The following is a 14768-nucleotide window of genomic DNA, read 5'->3' as shown; positions in this document are numbered from 1 at the left end:
TTGAGGCCTATCAAATCTCGGGAGAGAAATAATCTTGTATAGAGAATCCAACTTTTTGGATGCCACCGGTACCAAGGGAGGAGATTCCAAATTTTTGTAAAAAGTCTCTCTCAAAATCCCATGCAAAGGAAGCTTGAGCATGTCCTTAGGAGGGCGACTGTAATCCTGTTTCGATAAACTCCTCACTGTATTTGGAATCGGCCTCCAATTTCACAGAAAGCTCCTTTCCCATTTGTCAAATGAATCGAGTAAAGGAAAGCTTTTCAGTGGAAGAAGAAGCTCTAGCTGGAGAATGTCTCAGAGATTTGGATGCAGGAGAATCGACAGCATCAGTAGTGGAAGGTGACATATCTGAGTCAGCCTGTAGATCAGAATCTTGCAGCACAGAAGGAGAATGGTTTCAACGGCGTTTGGTGGTCTGGTTACTCTGTCTTCCTACAGTAAATTCAACAACAACTGTTACTTAGACTCCATCGTTGTTTGTGTTACAAGCAGTCTTACCAGTTTATTTGCTGGCTTTGCTATCTTTTCTGTACTGGGATACATGGCTCATGTATTAGGAAAGCCTGTTTCAGAGATAGCAGATTCTGGTTTTGGTTTGGCATTTATAGCTTATCCAGAGGCGTTGCTTCACCTGCCAGTGCCCCATATTTGGTCCTTTCTGTTTTTCGCTATGCTTGTAACATTGGGCATAGACTCTCAGTTTGTATTGGTAGAAACAGTCCTAACATCTATTGAAGATTGTTTTCCAAAATTAATGAGAAACCACAGATTTTACATCACTACTGGTTATTGTACAATTTTATTTCTTCTTGGTCTCCCGTGTGTCACTCAGGCCGGAATATATTGGATTATTTTGATCGATACATTCTATAGTGGATGGATTTTTTTTGCTGCTATAATAGAGCTGGTTGGAGTCTGTTGGGTATATGGGACAAATCGATTTATTCAGAACATAGAAATGATGATTGGAGTAAAGCCCCGGAGCTTCTGGCTGTGGTGGAAGATGTGCTGGCAATTTATTTCTCCTCTGATTTCATTGGTGATATTAATTTGGTTTTTGGCAACATTATCTGCACCTTCATATGGTCCAATTTCATATCCTACCTGGTCAATTGTACTAGGCTGGCTTATGACAATATCCTGCTTCATGTGGTTACCCATCGTGGCCATAATATATATTCACCAAAATGAGGGAACCCTAAGGCAGCGTATTGTAAAGGCTTCTAAACCTGCTGCAAACTGGGGACCAGCCTTGAGAAAAATTGAAGACAAAGATACAGACATATGGACGTTATAACAAGGCATTTTTTTTAACACAACTCTTCCTTTCTGCATCAGTATATAAATTAAGCAGATTAAAAGATTAAAAGCATTAAAAAAAAAAAAAGAAGGAGAATGGTGTTTCAACAGGTGCCAGACCGGTATTGGAGTCTTCAAATGTTTTCATTTTTGGGGCACCTTCCCGGACTTTATGGAGCTCCTTGTCAGAGTGTCTGTAAGATGATGTATGACCGGTGCTTGGAAGAGTGATGTTTCAATGCCAGAGTAGCAGGATTAGATCGACATTGTGAGTCCTTGGAACACACTGATGGAGTATCGTCGGCACCGGAGGTCCTGGTAATGTTAGGCTCAGGTTGGACCGGTACCGGAGGAGTCAGTATTGGGAGCAACTGAAATTGGTCCCCTAGCTCCTCTCGAAGCAAAGCATCGAGCTTCTGCCTCAAAGTAAACACCGGTACATGGGGCTTTGTCTCTGGTACCACAGGTGCTGTGACACGTTCCGGAGAGAATGACTCCGATAATGAAACACCCCTCGACAATGGAACCAGTCGTTGCAGGGACTTGCGCTTGGTCGGCATGAATTGGCTCAATGACTTTGTGACCTGTGTCCCTGAATGAGAAAGGGATGGCTTCTTAACTGGTTTACCCGAGGAGTCGATGCTGGTGCCTCTGGTGGTGTCGATGACTTTGACAAAGATGGTATCGTTGGCGCATCTCCCTCCATGCTGACACCAAAAAGTTTCTCTTGTTGAAGGATGCAATTTTTTATGGTATGCTTTTGAAGTGAAGTGAAAAGCAGCATTTATAAGATTGTACATGTTGTTCCGGACCCAAACACTGCAGGCTCCAGCTATGAGGGTCTGTTAATGATATAGTGCGAGAATATCGACTGCACTTTTAAATCCCGTCAGTGGGGATGACATTGACAGGAACATCACCTCAGCCAAATTAAACTTGATGGCTGAAGCAAGAATGAAGGCCCCAGAGGAGAAACCTCGCAGACGGCAAAAAAAAAAAAAAAAAAATATATATATATATATATATATATATAATTTCTTTTCTTTTTTAGTTTTATAGAAAGAAGAAAGACACAAAAAGACAAAAAATGAGCAAGATAGTAGGAAGGCAAGCGATTTTTAATGAAGACCGTTGAAACATAGAAACATGATGGCAGATAAAGGCCAAATGGCCCATCTCGTCTGCCCATCCACAGTAACAGAAACGGATCTTGTTCGTTTCAATTTGGGTAACCATTATCTCTTTCTCTCTGTGAGAGATCCCACGTGCCTATCCCAGGCCCTCTTGAATTCAGACACAGTCTCCGTTTCCACCACCTCTTCTGGGAGACTGTTCCACACATCTACCACCCTTTCTGTAAAAACGTATTTCCTCAGATTACTCCAGAGCCTATCACCTCTTAACTTCAACCTATGCCCTCTCATTGCAGAGTTTCCTTTCAAATGAAAGATACTCGACTCATGCACATTTATATTATGTAGGTATTTAAATGTCTCTCAAGAATCCAAATCGCAATAACAAAATATAAATACAATCAGCAAAAAAAATTGTTATTAGCCTAGTGGTGGAAATACCCCATAAAAGTAAATGCATGCGTCTCCTCAGCGTGTCCTCAGTTCAGATAGCTAGCAAAGAAGCCAACCTGGGGAGGTGGGTGGATTGCGAGAATATCTGCCTGTTGTCCCTGGATAACACCTGTTACAGTAAGTAACTGCTTTATCCCAGGACAAGCAGGCAGCATATTCTCTACATGTGGGTGACCTCCAAGCTATAATACAAAAAAGAAAAGATTAACCACAAATATTCAGATCCATAAAAGGTTAATCAACTGAGAGGAAAAAACCTCTAGTTAAGTGATTTAGTTACTATAATGAATAGAAATAATCTGTCACTGTTTTAAGAGTATATAGCTATATACTCTTAAAACAGTGACAGATTAAGTTACATTTAATATGTGAAGGTTTTGGATCAATGAAAGATACTCACGCCACAATTCCTTATATGGATGATATTATTATGATCCTTGGAGTGGCAATTCTGAGATTCTTTCCTTCATTATTTCTATCATTATAGTAACTAAATCACTTAACCCTAGAAGTTTTTTCCTCTCAGTTAATTAACCTTTTGTGGATCTGACCTCCAAGCTAATCAAAAGGGATGGAGGGACAGTTGACAATTCAGGAGAACAGATTTTATGGCTGTCACGCCTGGAGAAAGCATCAAGACAGTAGTGAGAGGTGAAAGTATGAACCGAGGACCAAGTGGCAGCCTTGCAGATTTCCTCAATTGGAGTCGATCGGAGGAAAGCAACAGATGCCGCCATTGCTCGGACCTTATGCTTAAGCAGAAGACCCTTCGAAGACCTGTTCTTGTCTCTCTAAGACAGGAGGAAGGGCACTTGAGGCAGGGTCAAAATTGGCATGTTTCCCGCCAAAACTAAGGGAAGCACTTTCATTAAACTGGCCCCTGAAATCAAACGTGGCACAGGAACCAAACTTGACCCTGCCGCTACAGAAACACCACTAACAATCACCAGCCACCCCAGTGGCCCACAAACTCGAATCTGCCAGACAGCCAGCAGCCGAGGAAACCCCAGCATGGGTGACAAGTGAGGCCTGAGCGTCATCAGCGCCTCCTGCCGACGAGTGGTGTGCACATGAAGGGAAGCTGAACACGCTGACACTCAAAGCCGGGTCCCCGGAATATTTCATGCACCCGCCAGCCGCATCCACCCACATAAAATGCACTTGGGCTGCTTCTCAAAGCGCTCATACTGAATGAATGTGCCAAAAACCCAGGTACAACAACGCTGTACAAAAAAGGCGGCCTAAGGACCACTGTATGCTCCTTTTATTTCTTGTGTCTTTCCCTTCCCCCCAACTTCTCACAGCTCACCAGCTGTCTCAAGACAGTAGACTCCACAGGCACTCTAAACTGTAATCTGTGCCGGACAGGTAGCCAGGCATACAGTTGAGACATCTCTAAATTCAGAAAACCTGGGAAAGTAGGAGAACTGGGGGATGGGGAGGGACTAGACCCTTCCGAGTTTGGCACCCTCAAGGTTGGTAGGACCCCCGAGAGGGTCCCCCAAGCTCTGTCCGGACAGCAAATGGGACAAGAAAGATTCCCTAAATCAGATCCAACAGGACCAAACAAACCTCAGCACAGACTGCACAAGCTTACCACTCCACCTGCTGGAGACTAAGAAAAGACTGATTGTAAAAGGGTCTGCACAGCCCACTAGTACTGTAGCCCACAGTACTGTAGCCCACCTGCTGGCAGAGGTGCATAAACCCATCCGTTTCTGTGCCGGTCTGGATGGACGCTAAAGAACTGGGTTTAGAATCCCTGCTCTATAGAAAAACAAGTTTCAAAATAAAGGAAAAATTGTATTTAGCTCACTCTTACTTTCTACATTTTTTAAACTATTGTTTTATATCTTAAAAATTGTGCTGAAATTTCTCATACTACAAAAATGCTATGGATTTGAACCAGGATGACATTCAGAATTCATAACTATTGGAAAAATAGTACCTGAAGTAGTTTCCTGTTGTTTCTGTTTCTCAACTAATTCTTTTTCTCTCTGTTCTTGCAATTTCTTTGCTCTTTCCAACCTGCAAAATAGATACAGAATTAGAAACAAAAGCAAAAAAGTTATATAACAATAGATGATGGTTCTCCATGAACAGATGATCTTCTAGCCACACAAACGATAACATTATGGTGATCCGACCCAGTAGATTACAAGCACAGAAATGCCCGAGACTTATGTGCATATGTATGGGTTCCTGTTGTATGGTATTCACTGTCCATACAGAATCCGATCAGTTGGATGTCAAAGCTTGCTTCGTTTTTGAGTGGGTGGGAGGGAGGGATTGTGTGGCTGGAATATCTTTTGTCTATGGAAAACCATTGTTATAGGTATGCACCTTTATTTTCTCCACAGACAGAGGATCTTGCAGTAGTAGTGGCAACGCCAAGGGTTACAATAAGAAACATGACCATATAAAAGTATTTCTGTTCTATTTGCAAATCTGTGAAAAATTGTGGAGGTGGCAGAATGAAGTTTTAAATAAATTAATGAACCACTTATCAGAAACTTTTATTGAATGTTAAGAACATAAGAATTGCCGCTGCTGGGTCAGACCAGTGGTCCATCATGCCCAGCAGTCCGCTTCCACGGTGGCGCTTATGTCAAAGTGCCCTGAGTCTAGCCTTACCTGCGTATGTTCTGGTTCAGCAGGAACTTTTCTAACTTTGTCTTGAATCCTGGAGGACGTTTTCCCCTATAACAACCTCTGGAAGAGCGTTCCAAATTTCTACCACTCTCTGGGTGAAGAACTTCCTAACGTTTGTACGGAATCTATCTCCTTTTAACTTTAAAGAGTGCGCTCTCGTTCTCTCTACCTTGGAGAGGGTGAACAATCTGTCTTTATCTACTAAGTCTATTCCCTTCATTATCTTGAAGGATTCGATCATGTCCCCTCTCAGTCTCCTCTTTTCAAGGAAGAAGAGGCCCAGTTTCTCTAATCTCTCACTGTACGGTAATTCCTCCAGCCTCTTAACCATTTCAGTCGCTTTTCTCTGGACTCTTTCGAGTAGTACTGTGTCCTTCTTCATGTACGGCGACCAGTGCTGGATGCAGTATTCCAGGTGGAGGCATACCATGGCTTAGTACAGCGGCATGATAACCTTCTCCGATCTGTTTGTGATCCCCTTCTTTTGTTTGCCCTTTTTGCTGGCACCGGGCATTGAGTGGATGGCTTCATTGACTTATCTACCAATACTTTCAAGTCTCTTTCCTGAGGGGACTCTCTGAGTATTGCACCGGACATCCTGCATTTGAGTATAAAATTTTTGTTACTGACATGCATCACCTTACACTTTATCCACATTAAACCTCATTTGCCATGTAGCGACCCATTTCTCGAGGGTGTTTATGTCCTGTTGCAGGTCTTCGCAGTCCTTCTGTGTCATCACTACTCTGAATAACTTTGTATCGTCCGCAAATTTAATCACTTCGCTAATCTTACCAATTTCCAGGTTGTTTATAAATATGTTGAAGAGAACAGGTCCAAGCACTGAACCCTGTGGCACTCCATTCATGACGCTTTTCCAGTCCGAATATTGTCCATTTACCTCCATTCTCTGTTTCCTATCAGCCAACCAGTTTTTAATCCACGAGAGTATCTCACCCTCTATTCCATGGCTCGCAAATTTTTTGAAGTAATCGTTCATGCAGGACCTTGTCGAACGCCTTTTGAAAATCCAAATATACAATGTCGACCGGGTCACCCTCGTCTATCTGCCTCTTTACTCCCTCGAAGAAGTGCAGTAAGTTCGTCAAGCAATATCTTCCTTTGCTGAAGCCGTGCTGGCTGGTCCTCATCAGATTGGGTCCGTCAAGGTGATCAATGATGCGGTCCTTTATCAGCGCCTCTACCGTCTTTCCCGGTACCGAGGTCAGACTTGCCCGTCAGTAGTTTCCCGGGCCTCCCCTCGAACCTTTCTTGAAGATCGGCGTAACATTCGCCACTTTCCAGTCTTCCAGAATCCTTCCCGATTTGATCGACAGATTTGCTAATAGTTGGAGCAGTTCTGCTATAATCCCTTTTAGTTCCTTGATTACCCTTGGATGGATGCCATCCGGTCCCGGGGATTTATCATTTTTAAGCCTATCAATCTACCTGCATACCTCTTCTAGACTGACCGTCAACCCTGTCAGTTTCCTGTCTTTATTACCTGCTTATAGCCTGTTGGCTTCTGGTATGTTGTATATATCCTCTTTGGTAAATACAGACACAAAAAATGTGTTCAGTTTGTCGGCGATGGCTTTGTCCTCCTTTAGTACTCCCTTTATTCCATGGTCATCCAACGGCCCCACCGCTTCCTTTGCAGGTTGTTTCCCCAAAATATATCAAAAGAACAGCTTGAAGTTTTTTGCCTCCTTGGCTATTTTTTCCTCGTAGTCTCTTTTGGCCCCTCTTACTGCCTTATGGCACCTGCTTTGATGTTGTTTGTGCTTTTTCCAGTTTTCATCCGTTTTTGACCTTTTCCATTCCTTAAAGGAAGGCTTCTTGTCTCTGATGGCTTCCTTCACCACTACAGTGAGCCAAGCCAATTCCTTGTTCCTCTTGGATCCCTTGTTGATATGCGGTATATATAGATTTTGCACTTTGGTGACGGTGTCGTTAAAAAGGGACCATGTTTGCTCTAGCGTTTTTACAGTGCTTATCCTCTTCTTTTTTTTTTTTTATATTTAAATTTTTATTAAAAGTTTTATAACAAATGAAGAGCAAAAGTAGCCAATCAGAAAATCACAAAAGAACTGGCGGCGACACAACGCCGCTATACTGAAAATACTGAACCTACATTTACAAAATTGTCACCCCCCAAGAACACCTAAGTTCCCCCCCCCAGCCAAGAAGCACAATAGGATCAAAGTCTCTGCACCCCCCTAAATATTTAGTTTCTGTATAATAACAGACCAGGTTTGTAATGAGTTCTGATAATACCCTCTACGTTTAGCCACATATAATTCCATCTACCCATCAAACAGAACTTTGCTCTTCATTCAGGTACATCAGGTACCAGGGACTGCTTCCAATAGGCAGCTAAGAGACCTTTAAACGCCGCCAGCCCCAATCGCATTAGGCGGCGTTGCCAACTGGTAGCACAGACCGTGGAGAATCCCAATAAGCAACATTGAGGCGTGCTCGGTACAAGAACCCCAAGCAATTGAGATAAAGAACGTATTACTGCAGACCAACAGGGTGCCAACACAGGACAGGACCACCAAATATGATAGAAAAAACCCACCGCAGTATGATATCGCCAACAACTGTCAGACGTCTGAGGATACATTTTATGAAGTCGTTTTGGAGTATAATACCAGTGACTCACACTTTATATGCATTTTCTTGTATTAATGCACAAACCGATGCTTTACCCACCTCAGTACAAATAAGTTCCCACTCTTTATCTGTAAATTTGTAATTCAAGTCGCTCTCCCAGTGGTGTCGGAAAGCCACGTGAGGTACAACTCTCCCCCTGATATATTGATATATTATGGAAATGGGCCTGGGCACTCTCTGCAAAGTCTCCCACAGGTGTTCTAAGTGTTCAGTCGCCAGTGGATATGTTGTATCCCACCCCTGAGCTCCCATATAATGCTTCACTTGGAGAAATGTCAAATAATCCCCGTCCGCACCCCTGGAAGGCGTAGCATAGCCTCAAACGAAAACACTGCCCCGGTACGCAAAAAGTCCCAAAACCTGAGGATCCCAAAGCGTGCCCACCTTTCAAACACTGGATTGGTTCTGGCCACCAAGAAGCGTGGTTCGTCCCGTAAATAAGCCAAGGTAGAGAGGGTCACCCCATTATTAAACTCCCTCTTAAGGCTATCCCACAATTTGATCAAATGCAGAATATAAGGGTTGTCAGTCTCCAGCTCCCACTGACGAACCGTCTGCGAACACCACAGCATAGATGACAGGCAATGGTGAGATACAAAATAGAGAATGACACGATGGTTTGTTACCCGCGGCTAGCCGCGGGTAACCCGCCGAAACGGGGAAGAAAAAATAGTTGTCTCTGCGGGGACGGGGACAAGGCCATTCATATAACCGCTCCATATCCAGGGGTAAAGAAATACCTAAGTATTTAAGGCCCTTGGAAGCCCATTTAAATGGATACTGGCACTGAATTTCAAGAATCTGAGGCTCCCCAGAGTTAGATTTATCATCTCGGTCTTATCTAAATTAATCTGGAACCCAGACACAAGCTCATAGTCCTCCAAAGTACGTAACAAAGGACTCACAGTTCAGTCAGGGTCTACAATATACAAGAGAATGTCATCGGCAAATAAGCAAGGACAGCCGAAGGGAGACTGTAGGAGCTCTGCCTAGTCCTGAGCACATGGTAGAAGAGTCCTGAGCACATGGCAGAACAGTGAGCGGAGAGTGTGCTAGCAGGAAGAAGCAGAGAGAGGAGCAGAGAAGGCGGTGCTAGCAGGGGAAGAGGCGAGAGCTAACTCCGCCTACCCCTGACGTCACCAGCCAAACTCCCCCCATAAAAGGGGACGAGCCAACGGCGCGCAGCCGTTCAGCGCGCAGCGAAGGCGAGCGGCAAAAGCGCTCGCCTTAGCGAGAGCGCCTTTGCAAAGAGACTTAAGAAGAGCCAAACTACACAAGACAACGATACCTTAGGGCAACAAGCGGACCTCTCAAACACACTATCCCTTCACTCTAATCGTACAGGCTCTCATACTAAACTCACAGACAGCAACCCTCTCAGACATCTCAAACTCTCAGTTTCTCAGAAACCCTCATCTTTCAAGCACTAGATACCCCAATCTTCCAACTCTCAGACACCCTAATCTTTCAAAATCTCACACCTGCTCACAGACAGATTTTTCTAATTTTCCTAATTCTCTACCTTACTGACAGGCAGACCTCAATTACAACTCCGCAATGGCAGGGAGGACAAGAAGAGCGAAGTCTACAATCAAGACCAGTATTCCAGTCACTATGGGGAACCAGGAAGCGACCACGGACTGCGTGCAGAAGGAGGAGGACCCAGGACGGTGGACAGAGGTCTCTGTGCAGACTGAGACCATCCCCCAGCGCTACACTACAGTCTTTACACAGACAGAGGAGGCCGCGCAGCTGGATGGAGATCTTATGCAGGAACTAAGGAGCCTCAGGGAGGAGGTGATACGCCTGAGAAGCATCAAAGAGGATGAGGCCTACATCAACGGAGTCGTCCAGGAGCTGTCCCAAATCACCGAGCAGGCCCCTGACAAGTCCATCCTCGAGACACCCAAATCATCAGCTTTGAAACCAACAATTGGGATACAGGAAATGGCTAGCGGCACTGACTCCTGGCAGCTGGTGACCTCCTCCACGGGCAAACATAGGAGACCCCCCCTTTTTCAATCTCTTCATTTTCTCCTTCTTCTTACAAACAGGGCAGCTATACATCAACCCCTCAACTCACCCTGTGGAACAGATTCCAGATTCTTCAGGAAGGAACTGCCGATGAGGAACAGGAGCAGGCCCAACACACAGCTCCATCTCCAGGGCAACTGACCGGCTCCCCCCAAAGAAGCGCAGAGTAAATATCATCAGGGATTCCATGCTGAGGGGCACCGAGGGACCAATTTGCAGACCGGATATGCAATCTAGGGAGGTCTGCTGTCTGCCTGGAGCCAGGATATGAGATGTCACCGCCAGTCTGGATAGACTACTCACGCCCCGAGACCACTTTCCTATGCTTCTTGTCCACATAGGAACCAACGACACTGCCAGGAACACACCGGAGACCATCACCAGAGACTTTGGAGCACTGGGTGAGAGGCTGAAGCGGACAGGAGCGCAGGTGGTTTTCTCATCGATCCTCCCAGTTAGAGGCAACGGAAGAGCCAGAGATGAACGTATCCTGAGGACGAACGAGTGGCTACAGGGATGGTGCCAGGATATGAACTTCGGATTCATAAACCATGGGGAAGCGCTACAAGGACTTCCGGGACCAGACAGACTCTATCTGACCAGTAGGGGTAAGAACGTCTTCGGACACCGACTAGCCCGCCTGCTTCACAGGGCTTTAAACTAGGTAAGTCGGGGGAGGGTACCCATTCACATATTAGTGCAGAAAGGAATTATCCTGATGAGGTGAGTCAAAACTCCGCTTCCATGTCCAACGTAAGTACCCACATTGCAAACAGTTCTTTAGGAGTCACACCGACTCGGGTAGGATACGCCTCACAGGGACTTAGCAAACACAAGATATGGAGGGTCATGTATGTCAATGCACACAGTTCAGGTAACAAAATTTTAGAATTAGAGGTTGAAATAAGGAATGCCGACCTAGATGTGGTGGCAATATCTGAAACTTGGTTCACGGCTCACATGGGTGGGATATGGCTATACCGGGCTACAATCTACTTCGTCAGGACAGAGAGGGCAGGTTAGGAGGGGGGTAGCTCTATACATTAAAGAGGACATCAAATCCACCAGGATCACAGATGTCAAGAACACCGGGGAGTCCCTCTGGGTAAACCTGGCAAGAGGCAGAGAAAAATGCCTGTATCTAGATGTGGTATACAGACCCCCAAGACAACTGGAAGACATGGACGCAGAATTAATTGAAGACATAGAGAATATCACTCTACGAGGAGAAGCTGTACTGCTAGGGGACTTCAATATGCCTGATGCAGACTGGAACTCATTTTCAGCGACAACCAGCGGTAGCAGGAGGCTCTTAACCTCCATAAAGAGAGCACGTCTCAAACAAATGGTAACGGAGCCCACTAGGGCCCAGGCGATCCTCGACCTGGTACTCACCAACGGGGAAAGTGTCTCAGAGGTCTCAGTAGGAGATACGCTAGCCTCCAGCGACCACAACATAGTATGGTTCAACCTTAGGAAAGGCTTCCCTAGATCAAACACGAAAACAAAGGTACTCAATTTCCGGGGCACAGACTTCGCACGCATGGGAGATTTCGTCCATCGGACGCTGCAGGACCAAGCGGAGACCGATGATGTAGAAGCTAAGTGGTTAACACTGAAATCAACCATACATGAAGCAACTAGCCGCTTCATAAAATCAGTAAATAAATGACAAAGAAACAATAAACCCCAATGGTTCACCGCGGAGATCTCGCACCTCATTAAGGAGAAGAAAAAAGCGTCTCTCTCCTACAAGAGCATGGAGAAAAGAGAGGCAAAGGTAGAATATAGGACCAAGTCTACAGCGGTCAAAATGGCAGTTAGGGAGGCAAAACTTCGAGTGGAAGAAATTCTGGCAAAAAACATTAAAAAGGGGGACAAATCCTTCTTCAGGTATATTAGTGACAGAAAAAGGAACACAGGCGGGATAGTACGCCTTAGAAGACCGGACGGAAGTTACGTGGAAGCAGATTCCGATAAAGCCGAACAACTGAATGAATACTTCTGCTCAGTCTTCACCTGTGAGGCACCGGGACACGGTCCGCAGTTGAAGGCAACACAAAGCATAGAAGACCCGTTTCAGAATTTTAAGTTCACATCAGGTGAAGTTTACAGTGAACTGGCAAGACTCATGGTGAACAAAGCCATGGGACCAGACAATTTGCACCCAAGAGTGCTCAGAGAATTGAGCGATATCCTGGCGAAACCGTTGGCTGAGCTATTCAATCTCTCCCTAAGTAAGGGGAAAGTTCCCCTGGACTGGAAATTAGCTAATGTCGTTCCTCTGCATAAAAAGGGTTGCAAGGCAGAGGCTGCTAATTATAGAGCGGTGAGTCTCACATCAATAGTGTGCAAACTCATGGAAACACTAATTAAAAGCAAATTGGACACGATCTTGAATGAAGGGATTCTTCGGGATCCCAGTCAGCATGGATTCACCAAGGGTAGGTCCTCCCAATCCAATCTCATCAGCTTCTTTGACTGGGTATCAAGAAAGTTGGACTTGGGAGAGTCTTTGGACGTCGTGTACCTGGACTTCAGTAAAGCTTTTGACAGTGTTCCACACCACAGGCTGCTAAGCAAGATGGAATCGATGGGGTTAGGAGAGACACTAACTGCATGGGTCAATGATTGGCTGAGTGGCAGACTTCAGAGGGTGGTGGTTAATGGTACCCTCTCTAAAACATCGGAGGTGACCAGTGGAGTGCCGCAGGGCTCGGTCCTGGGTCCACTCCTTTTCAACATATTCATAGGGGATCTGACTCAAGGGCTTCAAGGTAAAATAACACTATTCGCCGATGACGCCAAACTATGTAATATAGTAAGTGAATGCAGTTTACAGAATTATATGGCGCAGGACCTGTTTACATTGGAAAGTTGGTCCTCAACCTGGCAGCTAGGCTTCAATGCTAAGAAATGTAAGGTCATGCACCTCGGAAGCGGAAATCCATGCAGGACATACTTCTTGAACTAGGACTTCAGCAGAATTGGATTTAGGAGTAATCATCAGTGCAGACATGAAAACTGCCAATCAAGTGGAGAAGGCTTCATCTAAGACAGGGGTGTCCAATGTCGGTTCTCGAGGGACACAGTCCAGTCGGATTTTCAGGATTTCCCCAATAAATATACATGAAGTCTATTTGCATGCACTGCTTTCATTGTATGCTAATAGATCTCATGCATATTCATTGGGGAAATCCTGAAAACCTGACTGGATTGCGGCCCTCGAGGACCGACATTGGACACCCCTGATCTAAGGCAAGGCAGATATTGGGTTGTATCAATAGAAGTTTCGTCAGACGAAAGCCTGAAGTCATAATGCCGTTGTACAGGGCCAAGGTGAGACCTCATCTGGAGTACTGTGTGCAATTCTGGAGGCCACATTACAGTAAAGATGTGCGCAGAATTGAATCGGTTCAGCGGACGGCCACCAGGATGATCTCGGGGCTCAAGGGTCTCTCGTACGAAGAGAGACTGAACAAATTGCAGCTCTACACTCTCGAGGAACGTAGGGAGAGGGGAGAAATGATCGAAACATTTAAGTACCTCACGGGACGTGTCGTAGTGGAAGATGATATTTTCTTTCTCAAGGGACCCTCGGCCACAAGAGGGCACCCGCTCAAACTCAGGGGCGGAAAATTTCATGGCAACACCAGAAAGTATTTCTTCACAGAGAGAGTGGTTGATCATTGGAACAAGCTTCCAGTGCAGGTGATCGAGGCAGACAGCATGCCAGACTTTAAGAATAAATGGGATACCCATGTGGGATCCCTACGAGGGTCAAGATAAGGAAATTGGGTCATTAGGGCATAGACAGGGGGTGGGTAAGCAGAGTGGGCAGACTTGATGGTCTATAGCCCTTTTCTGCCGTCATCTTCTATGTTTCTATGATGTTCAAAGCCATCTACCACTATCCCCTGCAACCGAGGGTGATTCCTGATCAGGACTGGCAAAGGTTCTATAGACAGAGCAAAAAGTAATGGGGAGAAAGTGGACAGCCCTGTCGAGTACCTCGCGCAATAGAAAAAAACTCCGTATACGTCTGATTAATCCGAAGACATGTTCGAGGCTCACGATAGAGCGCTCTGACCCAGGTGCTAAAATGACCCCCCAATCCCACCTTAGCCATGACTGCCCACAGAAATTCCCAAGAAACCCGGTCAAAGGCTTTCTCAGCATCTACCGCCATCAAAACCGCCGATTCCCTACCCTTCCTCACATGCCACATCAAATGCAAGGTATGCCGTATGTTATTGCACACCTGCTGCCGTTGTATAAAGCCTGATTGGTCCATATGTATCAATTGGGGAAGAAACTTACCTAAACGTAAAGGTAGGACTTTTGCAATAATTTTAACATTGCTTATCCTCTTCTTAATCTTCTTCCCCACGAGTCTAACCCTTCATAATTCCCTTTTCAGAAGTTCAGTGCTGTGACCGTCAATGTTTTGCCCCTGTGTCCAGGTTGAAGTGGATCATATTTTGATCACTGCTTCCCAGTGTCCCTTCTACTTCTACA

General features: G+C 45.3%; 1 protein-coding gene across 3 annotated transcripts in view; it reads right to left on the bottom strand.

Annotated features, from left to right (window-relative positions):
* Nucleotides 1-14768, bottom strand: part of RSRC2 (arginine and serine rich coiled-coil 2) — a 185227-nt gene that overhangs the window by 66689 nt on the left and 103770 nt on the right. For all 3 annotated transcript variants that reach the window (XR_004540325.1, XM_033954530.1, XM_033954528.1), the window contains exon 7: nucleotides 4837-4916. Coding sequence is in view for 2 of the 3 variants with exons in the window: in XM_033954530.1 (XP_033810421.1) it covers nucleotides 4837-4916 (80 nt within the window). In the remaining variant the exon portion in view is untranslated. The remainder of the gene's footprint in view (nucleotides 1-4836; nucleotides 4917-14768) is intronic.

This window comes from Geotrypetes seraphini, chromosome 8 (genome assembly GCF_902459505.1).
Source record: "Geotrypetes seraphini chromosome 8, aGeoSer1.1, whole genome shotgun sequence".
Classification (NCBI taxonomy): domain Eukaryota; kingdom Metazoa; phylum Chordata; class Amphibia; order Gymnophiona; family Dermophiidae; genus Geotrypetes; species Geotrypetes seraphini.
This window is presented reverse-complemented; position numbering and strand designations above follow the sequence as displayed.